At 42.9% G+C, this 21,336-nt stretch overlaps 1 protein-coding gene across 5 annotated transcripts in view; it reads right to left on the bottom strand.

The window, feature by feature from the left end:
* The window catches only part of PDE1C (phosphodiesterase 1C), a 1,560,705-nt gene that overhangs the window by 18,371 nt on the left and 1,520,998 nt on the right, over positions 1–21,336 (bottom strand). The window contains exon 16 of one of the 5 annotated variants that reach the window (XM_069730298.1): positions 4,083–5,057. The exons of 2 other annotated variants lie outside the window; for them this stretch is intronic. In XM_069730298.1, coding sequence (XP_069586399.1) covers positions 5,044–5,057 — 14 coding nt within the window. In that variant the 3' untranslated portion in view covers positions 4,083–5,043. Of the gene's footprint in view, positions 1–4,082; positions 5,058–21,336 lie in introns of those variants that run through there. 2 more of the 5 variants (XM_069730297.1, XM_069730299.1) reach the window with 2 other exon arrangements.

Below are 21,336 nucleotides of genomic sequence, written 5' to 3'. Positions count from 1 at the left end.
ATAATGTAATACAACCCCCTATAGAATATAATACAGCCCCATAGAATGTAATACAGCCACCCCATAGAATGTAATACAGCCACACCATAGAATGTAATACAACCCCCCATAGAATGTGCTACAGCCCCCCCATAGAATGTAATGTAGCACCCCCCAATAGCCCCACAATCCAGTTATCACTCATTGATATATTTAAAAAAACACAATCCTCACCTCTCCTCATGCCCTGCGCTGCTCCTGCCTCCTGTCTCAGCGGCTGCAGTCTGCCCGGCACACAGCAGGTATGCGATGATATGATGTCATTGCGCACCTGCAGTGTCAGAGGCAGAGCGGGGAATGATGGGAGAGGAAGCATCAGCACAAGCTCTCTCCTCCATCATTGCATTCAACTGTACTGGCATCATAGACGCCGGTATAGTTGAATGCGACGGCGCTGGCGGGGGGTGAGTTGGCGCTGGTGGGGCGGGTGAGTCGGCGCTGGTGGGGTGGGTGAGTCGGCGCTGGTGGGGGAGACCACACAGGAACAGGATCGAGCGGCCCACTACAGGCACCGGCCCTTCTGGCTCTGGCTGCATGTGACAACATAGCATTTTTAGGTTTTTCTTCTGTAGCAGTAGGAAGGCAGGTTTTACCCATATTTTTTAGAAGAATAACCTGGTCTTCACAGTTATGTAACCTGCATGTGAACAAACAGTGAAGGTGTTGCAGACCAGTTTAGCATTAAAACACACAGTAATCTTACCAGAACATATTGTTACAGGGTATTTCTGTTTCCATATTATTTACCTCATCATTGTTGTCCTTTGGTGGGACATTTTGGCCACTTTTAGGTGAATCCAAATATTCAGCAATTCATTTACAAGCATGTAATTGTTATTTCCGAACTAATCACACACTACAGAGAATGAGTTAGACGCACTACATTCATATGTAAAAAGTGCGGCATAGCTAACATTTCAACAACAACAGATGAGAAATGTTATTTTAGTTATTTGCACGCACATTTTTATTGAATAAATTATATTTAATTGATATTGTAGAAGAATAAGTAAAGTATTTATTTTTAGCAAACTATTTGATCAAAGTATTTATTAGTGATTTCAAATCCACAGTTCTGGTGTAGTCCTTACGTGTGTTTTTTTCTTGTAAGTAGGTTGAAGTACTATGTAGGAAAGCTAGGAAGAAGTTGAAGAGCTAATTCCTGATGAAAAAAAAATGTTTTTTTCTGAAACACTTTGGTATTTGTGGCTTTCCAAGACTTCCTTAGTCTGCACAAGTGACATGATGCACCAACTCCAGGAGTTGACACATGTAATTGCCATGGACGGTACCTCCAGGAGCTCCCTGGAGGTACATCACCATATACGCATGGAACTTCTTTACAAATGATACTCCAGGATGTTCTTACATCCTTGACTGAGCTTTGGATCTGCTTATGTCTGCAGCTAAACTGAAAAAATGAACTGTACTATTAGTGTATAGGAGTGTGTTCACAGTGGAAATAAACAGGCAAAACCCAAGATAGACACAAAATCAACCCATACCCTGCTGTTAGTAAATAAGTAAAAGCAATAGTGCATATAATAATGTAGAGTACATAGTAAACACCCTTTGTGATAATAAAAGTGTAAAAGCCATCTCTCCGGCGTCAAGGTGTATCCAAAGGACTTTACAGCGTTAAGGTATACACAATAGACTGCTATCCTACCCTGCTGAACACGCATGGATTTGTAGAAAGGCGAGATTACTGAAGAAATCTATAGCACATCTCCTATCAGTTTTGTTACTTCTCTCAGTTTCATACATATTAACACTCATTCCAAATATCTATAGTTAGCGCGGCGCCATTCTTTTACTTGTTTTTGCATACGGTAATCCACCTCTTTCATCTCAATATTAATGTAGCCGCATAGTGCCAATAAGCATTCTGCATTCAGATTCTCTCTAAAAAAAAAGTTTATTTTTGTCTATAAACGGATAAACATTATGTGAGCCTGGCTTCACATCACTAGATTTATTTTTCTGTGTTTCGATAGACTTAATTTCCATATTCTATTTATTAGATTTAGCTCTGACAGCCAGCTAGAAAAATATGTATGTATTTGTGTATGATTAGTGTAGTCATTGCTGACATTCAGTGGAGCCCATACTTGGAAATGTGAGAGTGATCGTTGACACATGCAGTAAAATTTCTCTTAAAAATTGGTATGTGTAAACATAAAATTAATGGATTGGAGAATGGTCGGGCCAAGTACAAAAAAATATTTTGTGGATGACTTTCGTATATGACCATCCTGTAAAATGTCCTTTACTCAGATTTAAAGGATTTGCCAAAATAAAAACTTTTCATCTATTCACAGGATAGTCAATATATTTCTGATTTTAGGGATCCAATCAAAAGGACACCCAATGTTCATGAAATCTGGAGTCTACTGAATGGATCTGAAAACACAAGTGCAGTATTGTGCTCAATTCACGGTCTATAATGTGTAATTAAGTGGAGTCAATATCCTAATGTAATTTTAGGTTTTCACTTAATTTGCTCATAGCGTGAATACATGACGTCAACTATAATTCTAAAATGAGCTAGCCAGCTTTCAAATGTTCTTTTGGGGTATCTGTTATAGCTGTTATAAGGTTTAATATAATAACATTTAAAGGGAACCTGTCACCTGAATTTGGCGGGACCAGTTTTGGGTCATATGGGCGGAGTTTTCAGGTGTATGATTCACCCTTTCCTTACCCGCTGGCTGCATGCTGGCCGCAATATTGGATTGAAGTTCATTCTCTGTCCTCCGTAGTACACGCCTGTGCAAGGTAATCTTGCTTTGCGCAGGCGTGTACTACGGAGGACAGAGAATGAACTTCAATCCAATATTCCGGCCAGCATGCAGCCAGCGGGTAAGGAAAGGGTGAATCAAACACCTGAAAACTCCGCCCATATGACCCAAAACTGGTCCCGCCAAATTCAGGTGACAGGTTCCCTTTAAAAAAAGTTTGCTAAGTTCTGATTTCCTGGTTTCTGTAGGTTTTTGGTACAATGTCTTACTATAACAGTAGTTTTGTGAGACTCTAGGAAATGATGTAAGAAATATATAAATTATTATGTGTTATTCTTATTGTTATTATAATTCATATAAATTCATATAAACTATGTAAAATGTAACTTTAGCTATATAATTACTGGTGCAAGGCTGCAATTTTACATTGTGATAGATAAATAGAGACATTTGAGTCTGTCTCAGGAACAGAATTGTGCCTGCATTGTGTTACACCATCTGACCACCGATATATTTTTTTGCTCACCCTAGTATTAAAGAGGTTGTCGATCTGAAACTACAAGTCTGCAGTCACTCTATGTGACTGCAAATTTGTGAGCCCTCACATTGCGCTCATGGCGTGGTGTGAGGATTCTCTGGTGTCAGCCATGTAACGCCAAGTACGCAATATGCAAGCAACTAGATTGGCGCGTCCTCACCCAAGTGTATTGATTGAAGAAGGAAACCACCAAGTCGGATTTTGGCAAGGATTACGTGTATCACATATTTGCGATTACATGCCTCCCATTCCCAGAGCTGACACTAGAGGATCCTCACAACGTGGAGTTTGCACAATGGGAGGATTCACAAGCCTGAACTCCCGTAGAGTGGTGCAGACTTTTTTAGATCTATGTTTAGATCAGACAACCTCTAAGATGAAATTATCTATGACTGTTTGAAGAAGATGGCTATTTGAGTGACACAGTCATAGGAGACCAGCAATTTGCAATTTTCCCTTTCATGATTGACTGGCATGAATGTGGCTGTTGGATACAGTAAAAGCAAGTTACCATAAAGTCTTGTTTAGCTGCTTAATTAATATAGTCTACCTGCATTTAGTACAAAAAAAAAGAGCGCACATTAGAAATATCACTGAGAGCTCATGCAACAGCAGAAAAGTCAGATTTTGCCTATACCAACATCAACCTTGCGAATAAATGTGCACCATTTACCATAAAGGCCCCACTGAAGGTCAGAGAACAGCAGCAGAAGTATTACATGCAGCAATGCCAATGAGTTGCTACTGAATAATAAAAATTCCAAGCATATGCAACTCTTTTTAATAACTATTATTGTGCAATAAGGGCTACCCTCTTAAATGATTTCAATGCAAAAACAAATGTCATTCTCGGTAAAGAAGTGGTACAGCAAATTGTGATACATATTAGAAGAAAAATCTATAAAAATAATAAGCACTAAAGCTAAGAACAGGCTTTGTTCTTTACGTCCATTTGATACCAAATTTCTTCTTCTCAATATTTCTACATTGCATTGGTAAAAGTATAAAGATGAGATGCCGTAAAGAGTTTTTTTCCACAGCATGCTGTGTCTCAAGAAACCAATATTTATGGAAGACTTTGAAATGTTTATTTGTAAGTGAGCTTAATCCACATGAAAGGAAACATGGGCTGTTATTCAGTATTTTTTTTTTTTACTAAACACATATATGAAAAAATAATAAATATAAGCTGTTGGTGATAAAATGGACATATATCTTGTACATTAGAAATAGACAGTGTTGAACCTGGTGAAGCATGTGTGAAACCGTGATGCAGAGCCTTGGATCTGTGAAGTTCTGCTGTAATTAAGTGCAGGATGATCACCCTATAATTTGGCTTAAATAAGCACATGCACAACACACTTCAGACTTCTGGGACGTGTGAAATTACATTTTTTAAAATGGGTACAGCAGTGCGGGCTTCAAAATGATTTTCATGTGAATGTTCGTTGACTTCACTCAAGGGATCCTATGACCAATACTTTAGAGTTCCCCTCCTAATTTTGCCTGTTGTGTAAAAAGCCAAGTCAGTTTTATATTTGTTTCAAGAAAAAAAGGAGAGCGTTAAAAAAAATACACAAAAACTAGTCTTTAACTGTAAAGGAGCCAGTGGATGCCTTGCTTATAAAGCTAATGCCTTGTATTTCCAAAGAGACTTGTCTTTGTGGAAGTAGGGACAGAGTGATGAAGCTCAGCTGAAATGATGCAATTTATTGGCATTTTCTGTTATTCTTCTTTATCTGTAAAATAAGAATAACAAAGGAGAGTCACTTGTGGGTCCTTTTCCCAATGATCTTCCATTAAAGAGAAAGCTGAAAAGAAAACAAGCCACACTGGATATTAAAATGCTTTGAGAAGTTTAGCTCTTTAGATTATCATGTGGAATACTGCTCGAGATAATGATGAGATTTGGCCACTATGAATCTCACTTCTTGTCTGTGCAGGGAATCGGGACAGAGGTTTTAGAATAGATCTTCTCCACCATCAGACCTTGTTGGTCAGCACGATAGCTTTGGCTTTGCCTGACATGATAATAGTAACATGTACAGATGTCGTTTTCTTATAAGTATACACAGTTGTTTATGCTCAGTGTCGATGCCTCTCAAAATAGATTTTTTTATTTTAAAATATAAATCATTATAATTGTCCTACATCCAAATGGTAACTTATGTGGCTTCGAACTGAACCTCACATTCACCCTAGCCCAGTTCTTGGTGCACATGATGGAGAAGACGCATGAAACCAGAGGAGCAACTTGCTGAAGCCAACAAGTTTACTGTTCATTCTCATTATTTTATGGCAGATTGGCAAACTATAACAATGCATTTATATGTGAGTGTATGTGTATACATGAGGATTTGAACTATTTCTGGACATTATATGACTTGTAACCTGCTTTATTCATCAGCTTTACTTTGTGCAAGCTCTATCTCTAATTTTTAGAGGGTGATGAGAGGAGACTAGCTGCTATAACAACCCTATACACACCACATGGAGACATAAGGGATTCCTGATCTTCTGTCCATACATAGCACTTGTTCAAAAGCAGAAATAGCAATTATGACACTGAACAGCAGTACTGAGCAGTGAATCTGTGAATCTAGCACTGAGATGAGGTAAAACACTTAAGTGGTCTGTGTGTGCTTTTCTGCCTCTCTTTCCCAATCTGATCTCCATTCACACTTTCCTGTCTATAGAGTTCAATAGACACCTGCATTCTGAATTCTTAGTGATGCTGCAATGTTGTCTTGAGAAAGAATATTTTATCTGCATTGTAAAATGATTGATAAGTTCAGAAGCCGGAGAAAGAAAAGAAGTGGCTCCTAAGATAATAGGAGAATATTTATTTGTTAAGATATCCAAATTGTAAAAGTCCCTATGAGAGATGAGCCAATCTTTTGAAATTCGAATTTGCCCACTTCGGTGTAAGTTTCTAAAAAATTTGATTTAAGGCAAATTGCACTTTAATTACTCTGAAAAGACATATATAACATTCTGTGGTCTTCTAGGACTATATCCAACTCAATTAAAGAGTAACCATTGTTTTTTTTTTTTATAGAAATCATTAGTACACATGAAAATAAGCAACATTCTAATATATCTTATTAGAGAAATCATTCTTTTCTATTTCTGGACTGACCATTTAGTTTCAAAATTCTCAATTCACAGTTAAAAATCCAAATTCAACGAATACAAAATTTCCTGCTACTGAGATAGGATATGTTAGTTGCTATAGACAGAATTCTATGTGGAGGTGAAAAAGAAGGCACCAGTTGCTAGAGACAGAGCTCCTCACTCCTTCTTGACCCTCTCTTCTACATAGAATTGTATCAGTAGCAATATATATATATGCTCCCTTATTTTGTGTATATGCCCGGATTCTGGTATATACCCTTCATCCTGGTATATGTCCCCCATCCAGCTGGCGCTGCTGTTGTTCAATGCATAGGAAAATACCACAATAAACACTCCTACTCACCTTCCTTCCTCTCCCCCATCGCACCATGTCTTCTTCTGAAGCCAGCAGCTGACTTCAGTGTCCAAGTGACAGGTGCGCATGACTTCACTGCCATGCGCCTAGTCATGTGTACGCTGATGTCAGTTGCTTGCCTCTGATTGGCCATCAGCATTTATTGCTGTGCACAGACTCAGGAACTTTGTGCACTGGAATACAATTCAGCTGCATTTGTGTCAGAGGATGCAGATCCAGCTCAAATAGGGGCTTGCATCATTAGGTATATGACATCATGTGATTAAAAACTGAAACAGGAAGTACATTTTTCATGTATGATTCATGAGTCACTACAAAAGTTCCAGGAAGGGGGGGACAGTACACAGAACAGGCGTTGAAGAGGGGAATGATAAATGCAGGACAAGAGGCTTCCTGTTTTTACATCAATCAGGGAAAAACAGATGAATTATCTGGTGTGATGCAGTGACCCATGTTACAGCCAGGGGGCGCTTTATGTGCTACTCAGGATACACATGGAGGCGTATCTGTGATTATGATGGTGAAACAGTGATCATCAGGATGGTAAATGACCGATATGTGTCGCAGAGGGAGTCTGCGCTGTAAGCCTGAAATAAGGTTGTTCTGGGACCTGTAGTCCTACAAATTATTTGCTTAGTTTTAAAGAGAGGCTTGCAGGGTTAGTTAGAGAGATGGGTAGGTCTAATTAACCACACACACCTCCCACTGATGGGAGTGGTTACAACTACATAATGTGACCAGGGTTTGGGTCACATGGTTCTGAGTGTATTGACCTGGATGGTTCTTGACTGTAAGATCCTGTGAGAGGAAAGGCCTGGGTGTTGGAAGATCCAGAGAGTGATCCCTGAAGAGCACCTGGTGAGGCAATCATCCTGATTTGCCTCTGTGTTGGGAAGTCCTGTGTGTTGACTGGATCCCTGAAGAGCACGAGGTGAGGTCCTGGATCTGCAGAGCCTGTGACGGCTACTGTGTTGGGGAAGCTACCATCCTTCGGTGGGTCTGGAACTGACTGTTGTGTGCCTGCCAGGCAAGTTGGTGATCCCCGCAAGGCAGCTTCTCCGGGGGACAGGAACTATGTGATGTCAGCTGGTGAAAACCTGCAACACTGTCAAGCATGTAATCCAGACTGTGTGTGTTTGGCTCCAGAGCGAGCCTGAATACTGGACTCTACCAAGTATGGTCACAGTCCTGATGGAGTAGAACCATGTTATGAACATTGTTACTTTATCTTGCCAGATCTGAAGGCTGTTACTTTATGTGTGTGCCGCTGGGCTTTATGGAGTTAATAAACCAAATAAGACTTTTTGTGAGAAACCATGCCTGAGTGCTTTAATACCGTTGCCAAGCGAGTGTCCCCCAACGCACTCAGAGAGCGCTATCTAACACTGGGTGGAAGGGCAACATGAGCAATTGTAAGTACACTGTGCCATATAATATGATGAATCCAATATGTTAAGTGGATAAAAACATTGATCGGAGTGTTTCTTTAATTAGTTAGGAATCAAGAAATAAGTAAGTTTAAAAATGACTTGCTTTTTGGGTCTGTTTTCATTCTATTGGAATGACAGATTTTATCTTTTATAGTGTATAGATCATTTCTTTGGAGCCTGGCCTCTAGTGCCTGGCTGAGAGTGATCAGTATTTGCTTTCCAGGAGATGGGATAACTCTTAACTTCCCAGTTAGCTCTCTCTAGTCCATTGATTTCTATACAGCAGTCAGCTGCTCATCTCCCTCTCCCTCCTCTCTCTTTCATCTTCTGAAGAGATACAGTTATAAATCGCCAACAATGGCTCTCTGCTCACCCTGTCTGCAGCAGAGTACTTGTTCAAGTGCTCTTTTGTCTCTATGTATAAATATGGGGATAATAGTGTAGACAACCCACTGATAGCTAAATGTGTTATAGCAGCACTTATGCTGAGTGTTATAACTCCACTGGTAGTATAATGCTATTCGCCAGAGTTATCAGTCAATGAGGAGAGCCCGTCCTGCTAGAGACCAGGAAGTAGGAAAACTGTAAGGAGATTGCATTGCTGTGAACTGGTCAAGAGGCATCTTGTGAATATGCCTTTATCTGTTCCTCTCTGTTGGGCTGTCACATGCCATCTCTTGTGTTTATTTACTGTTTTATGGTTCGGATACACATCCAGCTGAAGTGTATTGCACTGTACCGACCCATCGGGTGTTGTACCGGCATTTTGAAGAGCTCGTATATTATGTTTGAGTTTCCGCAGTTGCATGATTTGCGGCTGTTGGATACCCTGGGGACATGTGGGGATTGCCTGATTGTTACGTAATACCAATCTGTGTTGAGGCTGTCTAACAGCTGCAAATCTTGCAGCCGCAGAAACTTGAACATAATATATTAGTAGGCCCCGATGTTTGGATAATACCCTGAATGTTCTCGTATAAGATATTGTCCGAGCACGTTCGCTCATCACTAGTGACTATGGGATGTGCATTATATTTTATGGGTGACTATGTGGCTGTGCATTATACTTTATGGAGGATATGGGCTGTGCATTATACCTTATGGATGACTTTGAGGTGCATCATACTTTATGGATGACTATCAGGTGCATTATACTTTATGGAGGACTATGTATCGAGCATTATACAATATGAAGGACTACAGGCAGTACGCTATACTATATGGAGTGCATTATACTTCTGCTATGGAGCCATATGACTTCTAAGTATGCCTTTGGTGAGTATAATAGCTTATTATTTCTATACATTAAAGAACAGCAGCAGAACTGGAAACATATAGCCAGATTGGGGATACTGTATATATACCAGAATGAGGCCCAGGATAAGGGACATAAATCAGGATGGGGGATATATAGTTACGCCTCTGGACACTAGCAGCATGGAGAGTATAGTCTATATTAGGAGAGCCATATCAGTGGGAAAGAACAGTCAATAGTGAAGGCAATCCAGACATAACACATCAATTAGATAGGCATATGCAATGCGTTAACAAGATCCTCTGAAGTATTCTTTAATACAAGCCTATGTTAAAATATATAGGCAAAAAAAATCTTGCGTGGTTCTGATTGACTGTGTTTTGTTCTATTGTAAACATGCTTCTACTCTTTCTAATTGTAGCCACTATATGCAATACACTTTTATTTCAAACTCTGACCACCTCAGAGATATAAATTAGATAAAGATTAACTGGGAAAGGAATGCTTCATTGTCAGTCATATTCAATTTTATAAAACACCTCCAAAATACATATGGATTTAAAGCATTTTTTTTTAAAGTAATTTTTATTAATTGTTTTCCCCATAATGTATAACGGGAACACAAAAGCGAGTAATCTAAGACATTCCAAAGTAGTTATACCACAATAATATAAATTTGTCAACCCAACTATCTAAAGGAGGCCAAGGAAGAATAATAAAGGTTTGGGGATAGATGGCAGAGGCTAAGTAAAATGGGGTAAACGAAAGGAATGAGGAGGGGAAAAGAAAGACAAAAAAGGGAGAGACCAAAGATCATCTGAAACATAATAAACACGGAAAATAAATTACCGGTAGTTAACAAATAGAATACACACAAAGAGTAATAAATACTAGCTAAATATCAAATTTTGGCGCATATCAGGTTGTCTGCATAGGAAGGGAAAATGGAGTTCCATTTTAACCATCTAGCAATATATTTAAGAAGAGAATTGTTTTTTAAATCAAACGCTAATTCAAAGAAACAGTGGGCAGAGACTTTACCAATAATATCGTTGAATCTTGGAATGTTACTTTTCCATTTAGCACCAATGAGAATTTTAGTTATTCAAAGTATATGCAGTGAAATAGCTCTAATTTCCCTTGGAACGGAATGTAGATTGAGGGAAAGTAAAGCCAGCTGAGGAGATAAAGATATTTTGATTTTCTTTAATTTATTCAATAACAGGTTGACATCAGGCCAAAGAGGTCATAATTTTGGACAAGACCAAAAGATGTGAATAATGCTGCCTTTCTGCCCACATTACCTACAACAAAGATCAAATTAATCTAGAAAGACCTTTTTTAAGTCTTACAATGTGAAATGCCAACGTGTGAAACTTTAAAGTAATTCTCATGGATATTGGCATTAATGTATGATTTATATGTATTACTTATTGGTTGTTGCCAATTCCTTATTTAAGTCTGATTCCCACTGTATGATAGAATTACATTTATTAAATTAAAGAACATATACCGTATATACTCGAGTATAAGCCGACCCGAGTATAAGCCGACCCCCCTAATTTTGCCACAAAAAACTGGGAAAACTTATTGACTCGAGTATAAGCCTAGGGTGGAAATGCAGCATTTACCGGTGAATTTCAAAAATAAAAATAGATCATTATTTCCCCATAGCTGTGTCATATAGTGCTCTGCACTGTTCATTATTTCCCCATAGCTGTGCCCCATATAGTGCTCTGCACCGTTCATTGTGCCCCATAGCTGTGCCATATACGGTGCTCTGCACCGTTCATTGTGCCCCATTGCTGTGCCATATACAGTGCTCTGCACCGTTCATTGTGCCCCATTGCTGTGCCATATACGGTGCTCTGCACCGTTCATTGTGCCCCATTGCTGTGCCATATACGGTGCTCTGCACCGTTCATTGTGCCCCATTGCTGTGCCATATACAGTGCTCTGCACCGTTCATTGTGCCCCATTGCTGTGCCATATACGGTGCTCTGCACCGTTCATTGTGCCCCATTGCTGTGCCATATACAGTGCTCTGCACCGTTCATTGTGCCCCATATCTGTGCCCATATACGGTGCTCTGCTCCGTTCATTGTGCCCCATTGCTGTGCCATATACGGTGCTCTGCACCGTTCATTGTGCCCCATATCTGTGCCCATATACGGTGCTCTGCACCGTTCATTGTGCCCCATTGCTGTGCCATATACGGTGCTCTGCACTGTTCATTGTGCCCCATTGCTGTGCCATGTACGGTGCTCTGCACCGTTCATTGTGCCCCATATCTGTGCCCATATACGGTGCTCTGCACCGTTCATTGTGCCCCATTGCTGTGCCATATACGGTGCTCTGCACCGTTCATTGTGCCCCATTGCTGTGCCATATACGGTGCTTTGCACCGTTCATTGTGCCCCATTGCTGTGCCATATACGGTGCTCTGCACCGTTCATTGTGCCCCATTGCTGTGCCATATACGGTGCTTTGCACCGTTCATTGTGCCCCATTGCTGTGCCATATACGGTGCTCTGCACCGTTCATTGTGCCCCATAGAAATCTCTGCCGCCGCTGCTGCAATAAAAAAAAACCCCACATACTCACCTCCCTTGATTGCAGCTCCCGGCGTCTCGTTCCGGCGCCTCCATCTTCCCGGCGTCTCTGCTCTGACTGATCAGGCAGAGGGCGCCGCGCACACTGTATGCGTCATCGCGCCCTCTGCCTGAACAGTCAGAGCGCAGACGCCGGGAAGATGGAGGCGCCGGCCGGGAAGATGGAGCGGCGCCCGGCGGCTGGAACGAGGACAGGTGAATATGCTATACTTACCTAGTCCTGGCGATCCTCGCGCTGTCCCTCTGCCTGGTCTTCGGTGCCGCAGCTCTTCCTGTCAGCGGTCACCGGCACCGCTGATTAGAGGAATGAATAGGCGGCTCCGCCCCTATGGGAGGTGGAGCCGCTTATTCATATCTCTAATGAGCGGTCCCACGTGACCCACGTGACCGCTGAAGAGGGGAAGAAGCTGCAGCACAGAAGCCCGTGGGACGGCAGGGACAGCGCGAGGATCGCTGGGACTAGGTAAGTATACCTCAGCGCCCTCACCCCCTCACCCGCCGACCCTGCCACCCACATTGACTCGAGTATAAGCCGAGAGGGGCACTTTTCAGCCCAAAAATTTGGGCTGAAAATCTCGGCTTATACTCGAGTATATACGGTAAACATTTTTAATATTCCAGATTGTTTCAGATGACATGTTGTCTAACAGTGTGACGATCGCTCTTGGTAGAGAAAGGAGTTGGGACAATTTATTTCTTATGTATTTCCTAACATCAAGGAAATTAAATAGTTCCTCATCCTGAAGACAATGTTTTGTTCTCAGTGCCTTAAAGTTAATAATTGAGACTCCTTTTTCTCCTAGACGAAATGAAGAACATTTTTTAGCCTCTAATTTAATCCATTAATTTATTGGAAAATTTGATGTAAAGCATTTTTTGCTACTTTACTATCATTTTTTAATATTTGTTTAATATATTTTTAGTAGCTAGTTGAAAACTCTACTGAACACTATGCAGTAAAAAAAGCCAACATGCTGCGTTTTGGAAAAGTATAATTGACTACAAAATTTCCATTCACTATACAGGAGAATCCTGGGAACACCTATCCACAGTCTTAAAGTTCAAACAGGTGTACAGAAATAGCTGTATATGTATTAATATATTTTGACTTCTCCTATATATGTATTAATATATTTTCAACTATGTTCCACTAAGATCAAGGGGGCATGAGCTAGATACTTCTCTGGGGTCAGGTACTTTCCAGAGACATTATGCAATTATACAGTGCCATGTTAAAGGGAACCTGTGGCCCCCCCAGGCGTTTGAAACTAAAAGAGCCACCTTGTGCAGCACTAATGCTGCATTCTGACAAGGTGGCTCTTTTAGTTCTTGGTCCTGTAACTGCAGAAATATTCCATTTTGCAATTTGTCCAAAATACCTTAAAATAGTCCTGGGTGCAGGTCTTTCCCCCCTAATGCAGACGTAGCACCGCCGTCACTCATGCCCTCTTGGCGCCTGGCACCGCTTCCTCAGCATTGTTTTCAACTGTCCCAGCACCTGCGCTGTTATCCTATGCCTTGGGCATATGCAGTTAGCGCTGCCCGTCTTCTGACATCATTTGATGTCTTGCTGACAGCGCCTGTGTGGCTACGCTGCCCGAAATCCCGTATTGTGAATAAATCAGAAGACACTGCGGGGCGGGATCTCGGGCAAAACTCTAACTACAAGTTGTGCTTGCTCTGGAACTCTTCTGGAACTTGATGTCTAACATTACCCCCCTTCCTAGGGCCACCCCCCTCCTTGGGCCTCGCTACACTCAAAGTCCGCAATGAACAGCGGAGCCCGAATGTGCTCCACAGGCTTCCCGGTTCTATCCTCTGGGTTGTGGCCCTTCCAGTCCACCAGATAGTATTTTTTGCCATGTGCCCCCTTGCAACCCAAGATAGAGTTCACCTCATACTCATCTGTGGACGAACACGATGTCCCTGGAGATGACTCAGAAAACTGGGACATATAGATGGGCTTTAAGAGGGATACATGAAAAGTGTAGGTGATACCTAGGCGTGGAAGAATAGTCAAACTGTAGACCACAGGGTTGACCTGTTCCAGAACCTTGAAAGTGGCTATGTAGCGAGGTGCAAACTTAGTGTACTCAACTCACAGCCTGATGTTACGGGCGGAGAGCCACACTAAGTCAGGAGCAAAGGTTGGAGTGGGGCGCCGCTGTGCATCGGCAGATACCCTCACTCTCTCTCCTTGGAGGCCCGGATGGCATCCAGTGTGCGGTCCCAAATGTCACGTGCCTCCACCGCCCAGTCTGCCACCCTAGAATCGGTGGATGACACGGGCATGGGCACAGGGACATGCGGATGCTGGCCGTAATTGAGGAGAAATTGAGTCTGCCAGGTAGAGTCGGCTACGGCGCTGTTCAAAGCAAATTCGTAACAAAAATGCCCAGTCATCCTGCATGGCAGAGACAAAATGTCGCAAGTATGTGACAAGAGTCTGGTTGGCCCTCTCTACCAACCCATTTGTCTTGGGATGGTATGCAGAAGAGAGATTCAGCTCAATGCTGAGTAAACGACAGAGCTCTCTCCAGAACCGAGACGGAAACTGAGGACCCCGATCACTGACAATTTTGTCAGGCATGCCATGTAGACGGAAAACATGTTTTATGAACAACGCCCATAAGGCCCTTGCAGACAGTAACTGTGGAAGCGGAACCAAGTGCACCATTTTAGAAAAATGGTCAGTGACTACCCAGATAACTGTGCAGCTAAGAGACTTGGGTAAGCCTACCACGAAGTCTATCCCGACCATCTCCCAGGGCCTGTCTGCCACGGGCAGGTGGTAAAGTAGCCCAGCAGGCCATTGCCGAGGAGACTGATTCTAGGCACAGGAGACACACGCCCAAATATAGTCCCCAATGTCACAGGCCATATGCGGCCACCAGTATGTCCTCGCCAAAAGCTCAGATGTGCTCTTGGTCCCAAAATGTCCAACCACCCTGGACGAGTGATCCCAAGAAAGAACCTACGGTCGCAAATTAGCTGGAACGAAAGTCTTGCCTGGGGACACAGACTCTAGCGAAACTGGAGCCACAGTTCTCAGGCTCTCCGAAGGGACAATAACCCGAGGTTCCTCCTCCTCTGATGACACTAAGGCACGGCAGAGAGCATCGGCATGAGTGTTCTTCTCCCCAGAGAGAAAATGGAGGGTAAAGTGGAACCGGGAAAAGAACAGGGACCATCTGGCCTGGCGAGAGTTTAGCTGCTGGGCGGTTTGCAAATACACCAAATTTTTGTGGTCGTTGAAAACTTGGAAGGGAAAACGAGCCTCCTCCAGGAAGTGACTCCACTCCGAAAAGGCCAACTTCATGGCTAGCAACTCCCTATCCCCGATGGAATAATTCCTCTCCGCCGGTGTGAAGGTCTTGGAGAAGAAGAAGGATGCTTCCGATCTTGAACATCCTTCTGGAAGAGGACTGCTCCAGCAGACGGAATAGGAATCCAACACCATGATAAATGGTTTATCAACATCGGGAAGATGTAAAATGGGAGCGCCAGCAAAGTGTGACTTGATAGAGAGGAAGGCCTTGGAGACCTCCTCCGACCACAATTTGGGATTAGCTCCCTTCTTGGTGAGGGCAACCAGAGGAGCTACCAAAGTTGATAAGTGAGGAATGAACTGGAGATAATAGTTGATGAACCCCATAAAGTGCTGCACTGCTTTGAGAGAATGGGGTTCCTGCCAGTCCATCACAGCCTATAGCTTGGCGGGATCAATAGCCAATCCTTGGGCTGAGATGATATAGCACAGAAAAGGCAAGGACTCTGGCTCAAACACACACTTCTCCAACTTGGCATAGAGGGAGTTTGCCCGTAGGAGGTCGAAGACTTTGCAAACATCTCTCTGGTAGGAGTCTATATCTGGATAGTAGATGAGAATATCATCCAGGTAGACTACACCCAAGGTGTAGAGCATATCCCAGAAGATATCATTCACAAAGTCTTGGAAAATGACTGGGGCATTACAGAGCCCGAAGGCCATCACCAGTTATTCATAGTGCCCATCCCTGGTGTTAAAAGCTGTCTTCCATTCGTCTCCCTCACAGATGTGTATCAGGTTGTAAGCACCCCGCAGAACTAGTTTAGTAAATACCCTTGCTCCCCGAAGCCTATCAAAAAGCTCAGTTATCAGGGGCAATGGGTACTTGTTCTTAACAGTGATGGCGTTAAGACCCATGTAATCTGTGCATGGACGTAACTCTCCGTTCTTCTTCTGCACGAAGAAGAACCCAGCCCCTGCAGGTGACACTGACTTCCTAATGAATCCTCTTGCCAGATTCTCCTAGATGTACTGAGATATTGCCTCCTTCTTCGGGAGAGACAACGGGTAGACTCGACCCCGCGGAGGCTCAGCACCAGGCAAGAGTTCAATAGGACAGTCATAGGGGTGGTGAGGCAAAAGGGTCTCCTCAACCCTTTTGGAGAACACATCCGCATAGGGCCAATATTGCTTGGGGAGAGAGGAAAGATCTGCGGGTACCTCAGTAGTAGCAACCTGAACGCATTCCCTCTGACATCTACCCGAAGATTCACTCCATCCCAAAATTCTGCCTGTGGACCACTCAATATGAGGGGATTGGTACCATAGCCAAGGTATCCCTAACAGGACCTTATCAATTCCCTCAGGAATGATGAGCAGAGATATAATTAATCTCCTGATGAGATGGCAAAATAGATAGAGTAAAGTGGATGGTCTGGTGTGTTATCTGTGAGGGCAGTGTGGACCCATTCACCACTCGTATGGTCACTGGTTTGGCAAGCATCACCAGGGGTATTGGGTGACGTTGGGCGAAGGCAGATGACATAAAATTGTTCTTGGATGGTAGCCCTGATTCAAAAAGGTCTTTTTGTGGAGACCAAGGTGATCATTCCTATCCATGGGGTTGGAATATATCCGATTGTATCTGATGGCTTGGCTGTAGACAATAGAATTCTTTATGTGTTTTGGATGGAAACTGTCCCATTTAAGGTATGTTGGACGGTTGATTGGCTTGTGATACAGGGATGTCTCTATTTCATTGCTCAGCAGCTTAATGATGGTGTCCAAAAAGTTAATTTCAGTGCAGGAGTAGTTGATTGTTAAGTTGATGGTAGGATGAAATTGACTAAAATGTTCGTGGAACGTCTTTAGCTGTGGCTCTGGCTCCATCCAGATAATTAATATATCATCAGTGTAGCGGGAGTAGGCCAGAGGCCTGATGGGATATGAGGACAAAAAGTCGCTTTACTTACCATTGCCGTGCCAGTCTCCTGTAGATATATCTTGTTGTCAAATTCAAAGTAATTGCGGGTGAGGATGAACTTTATAAGTTTCCCCACAGAATCAGCATCAGTCCCTGTGTTTTTCAGGAAGAATTTGCAGGCATTTAATCCATCCTGGTGTGGGATATTAGAGTACAAAGATTCCACATCCCTGATGGCCAGGACGGTTCCTTCTGGTAGAGGATTTTTTGCTGATAGTTTATTCAATAGGTGTCAGAATCTGTTTTGTTTTTTGACCATCAGCCATCTTGTTGTGGTTTTCTGGCTGATGGTCTTTTTCCCCTGGTGCTGGGTTGTCTTAGGTCAGGTGAGTGTATCACCCTCTATTACCCAGCAGCTGCCTCCCATTCCTTGCTCGACATCAGTGTTAATCCGCTAGAGTTCTGGCTAGGTGCTTTGATAGCTTTCTGTGTTTGATATTGTGCAGTTCTGGGATCTCTGGCTCTGCTATCCTTAGTTTCTGTTTTCAGTTGGTTTCTGAAGCCATCTCTATGTTTTCTATTAGGAGGTGACCTGTTTTTATACCAAGTACTTAGATCTTTCAGGGACCTCCTTCCCCCTATCTATAGGTCTTCGCTTGAAATTAACTTAGGATCGTTGGTGGGTCTATTCGCAAGGAAAGGGTCGTCCACTCCATTGTAGGGTATCAGCCTGGTCTCAGTGCAGGGTCAGTTTTCCCCCTTTAATTCTAGTTCTGTGTTGCAGTTCCGTAACAGTTTGTCCAGCCACACATATAAAAAAATTCTCTTCCGGATTCCTTCAATATGTGCAGCGTCCAAGAACTTGTTCAACGCTTGCAAGGGTTAACTTTGGAAGTAGCCGACCTACAACAGCACGTGAGTAATTACTCTGGAGCACTCTCTGAAGAACCTAAGGTAGGGTTACCTGAGTTTTTTTCTGGTAAACGGCAGGAATTTTTTACGTTTAAAAATGCACGTTTACTATATTTTCGGCTTAGACCCAAATCCTCAGGGAGTGAATTACAGCGTGTAGGGATTATTATGTCTTTATTGCGAAGTGAACCCCAAATCTGGGCATTTTCATTACATCCTGATGATCCTTGTTTGACATCAGTAGAAGCATTTTTTTCTGCTATGGGTGTTGTTATATGATGATCCTGATTGGGTCACATCTGCTGAGACAGAGCTCAGACTGCTTAAACAGGGTTTTGTTGATGCTGAGAGTAATTGAACCCAGTTCAGACAATGGTCCACAAAAGTCATGTGGAATGACCCAGCGCTCAAGAGTCAGTTTTTAGCAGGTTTGAGTGAAAGAGTTAAAGATTTGCTCATTGCATATCCTGCACCTGATACTTTGGAAACTGCTATGCAGTTAGCTATCCGTGTGGACAGAAGATTGAGAGGCAGACAGAATGAAGAGAAGGCTCTTATAATGTTGAACCCCCTCTCTCAGGATAGCCCCGTCGACTACGGGGAACCGATGCAACATGGGGCGATGTCCTCTGGTTCCCAGGAGAGAGAGAAGAGGTTTTCTGAAGGGCTATGCTTGTATTGTGGTAAGGCTGACCATTTTATTAAGCAATGTGAGGTTTGCATAAGGAAAGAAAAAGAAAAGGTCAGTAGGAGTAACACTCCAGTTTGTATTGAGTTTTTACTGTCTGCAGGAGTTTTTTTTTCTGGTAATACCACATATCATGGTCATTTAATTGATTTTCAGGTAATGGTGGATTGTGGTTCTGCACTTAATTTGATTGATCAACAATTCCTAGACAAATATAAGTTTGATTCTGAACCATTGTCATCTCCTATTCCTGTTGTGGCTATTGATAACACTCCTCTGGAACATGGGTGTATTTCTCGAAAGGTTATCGGGTTCCCACTTATTGTGAATATGGAACAATTTCCCACGGACATTGACTCCGATAGAGGACCACAGTTTGTGGCTCGCTTTTGACGTGCTTTTTGTGACAGATTAAAAGTTCATTTGTCATTTTCATCAGGTTATCATCCGGAGTCCAATGGACAGACCAAAAGGAAGAACCAGGACATCGAGCAGTTTTTGAGGTGTTTTGAAGGAGTCAATCAGGAGATGTGGTCGGAATATAAACTAGCTGAGTTTGCTCTTAATAATCATACGTCTTCCTCGGTTGGGTGTTCTCCTTTTTTTTTCCTGTACAGGGAAGCATCCATCTCTCAGTACATTTTCAAAGATTGGGGCAGCGGTGCCTGAGGAGGAGAATTTTTCTGGAAATTTGGACAGGGTTTTGACCAATGTACGCCATAATCTGAAAGAGGCAAATAGGAGGTTAAAGAAATATTTTGACAAGAAAAGAAGGGAGACGTTATTTGAAGTTGGGGACATGTTCTGGTTGTCCTCTAGGAATCTGCGTTTGAAGATCCCTTCTAAAAAACTGGGGCCTAAGTTTGTAAGACCCTTCAAAGTGGTTCAGGTTGTCAACTCGGCAGCGATGCGATTAGACATCCCCTCATCCTGAAGAATTAATTCAGTTTTTCATGTATCTTTACTGAAGAAAGTTGACACACCAGATAAGGAGGCGATGCCGACTGTTCATCCAGTTGATGAGGACGGCGAGTTTGAGATTTCACGCATTTTAGATTCCAGGTGGCACAGAGGAAGGTTGCAGTATCTCGTGTCCTGGAAGGGTTTCGGTCCCGAGGGTAATTCTTGGGTGAAAGCTGAGGACGTCTCGGCCTTAAGGCTGATTAAGGCTTTTCAAAGGAGATTTATGAATAAGGCTCGGCCAAGAGGATCCGGAGCAAGGTGACATTAACCCCTTATTACCCCATATCCCACCGCTATACGGGAGTGGGAAGAGAGGGGCTAAGTGCCGGAATTGGCGCATCTTACAGATGCGCAATTTCTGGTGCGGCTGAGGACTGGTATTTGTAGCCGGGGAGGACCAATATCCATGGCCCCTCTCTAGGCTATGAATATCAGCCCGCAGCTGTCTGCGTAGCCTTTCTGGCTATAAAATATAGGGGGACCCCACGTCATTTTTTTGGGGTCCCCCTATTTTAATAGCCAGTAAAGGCTACGCAGACAGCTGCGGGCTGATATTCATAGCAGGCTACAAATATTGGCCCCCAGCTGTCAGCTTTCCCCCTCTGGCGCAGAAAGTTGCGCGGGAGCCCACGCCGTTTTTTTTTAAATTCAACGCTCATTAAGGGCTCTTTCACACTTGCGTCTGTATGGGTCCATCGCTATGCGTTGGGCCGACGTACCGGCGCACGTTATGAAATTTGTGCATGACGTGGGCAGCGGATGTAGTTTTTCAACGCATCCGCTGCCCATTCTAAAGTCCAGGGAGGAGGCGGTGGAGTTTCGGCCGCACATGCGCGGTAGAAAATGGCGGACGCCATTTTTGGATATAAGGTAATAAGGTAAGGTGACATTAAGCCGGGTTAATAATGTAGAGGCGTCAATAAGATGCCTATCCATTATTAATCCAATAGTAATGGTAAGGGTTAATAAAACACGCACACATTAGGAAAAAAGTATTTTAATATTCTTCATTTAACCATACTTACCATACTTCAGCGCCTGCAAAAAATGTAAAATAATAAACCGTATACTACCTGTCCGCCGTAGTCCAATTAATAACGAGTGTCCCACGACGATCTCCCCTCCCTATAGAACAGTGACATTGGGTGACACACTGACAGGAGACAATGGCTCCTGCAGTGCATCACTGAGGTTACTATAGTTCAAAGTCTCACTTTATGGCAATTGCTGCATGGGAAAATTTCCCATACAGCAATGCCAAAAGTGAGACTAGGGACTATTTTTTTACAGCGGCGGAGGAATACAGTGCAGAAGGATACCTTTTCACCCGTCATTGTGTTCCTAGAGCCCATGGAGAGCGGTCGCATCAGCTGATGCTGCCGTTCTCCACGGGATATCGTCGTGGGACACTCATGGATTTCTGCGGACGGGAAGTATATTGGTTGTTTGTTATTTTAATATTTTTTACAGGTGACA

This window comes from Ranitomeya imitator, chromosome 6 (genome assembly GCF_032444005.1).
Source record: "Ranitomeya imitator isolate aRanImi1 chromosome 6, aRanImi1.pri, whole genome shotgun sequence".
Lineage (NCBI taxonomy): Eukaryota > Metazoa > Chordata > Amphibia > Anura > Dendrobatidae > Ranitomeya > Ranitomeya imitator.
The sequence above is the reverse complement of the archived record's forward strand: the minus strand, read 5'-3'. Positions and strand labels throughout refer to the sequence as shown.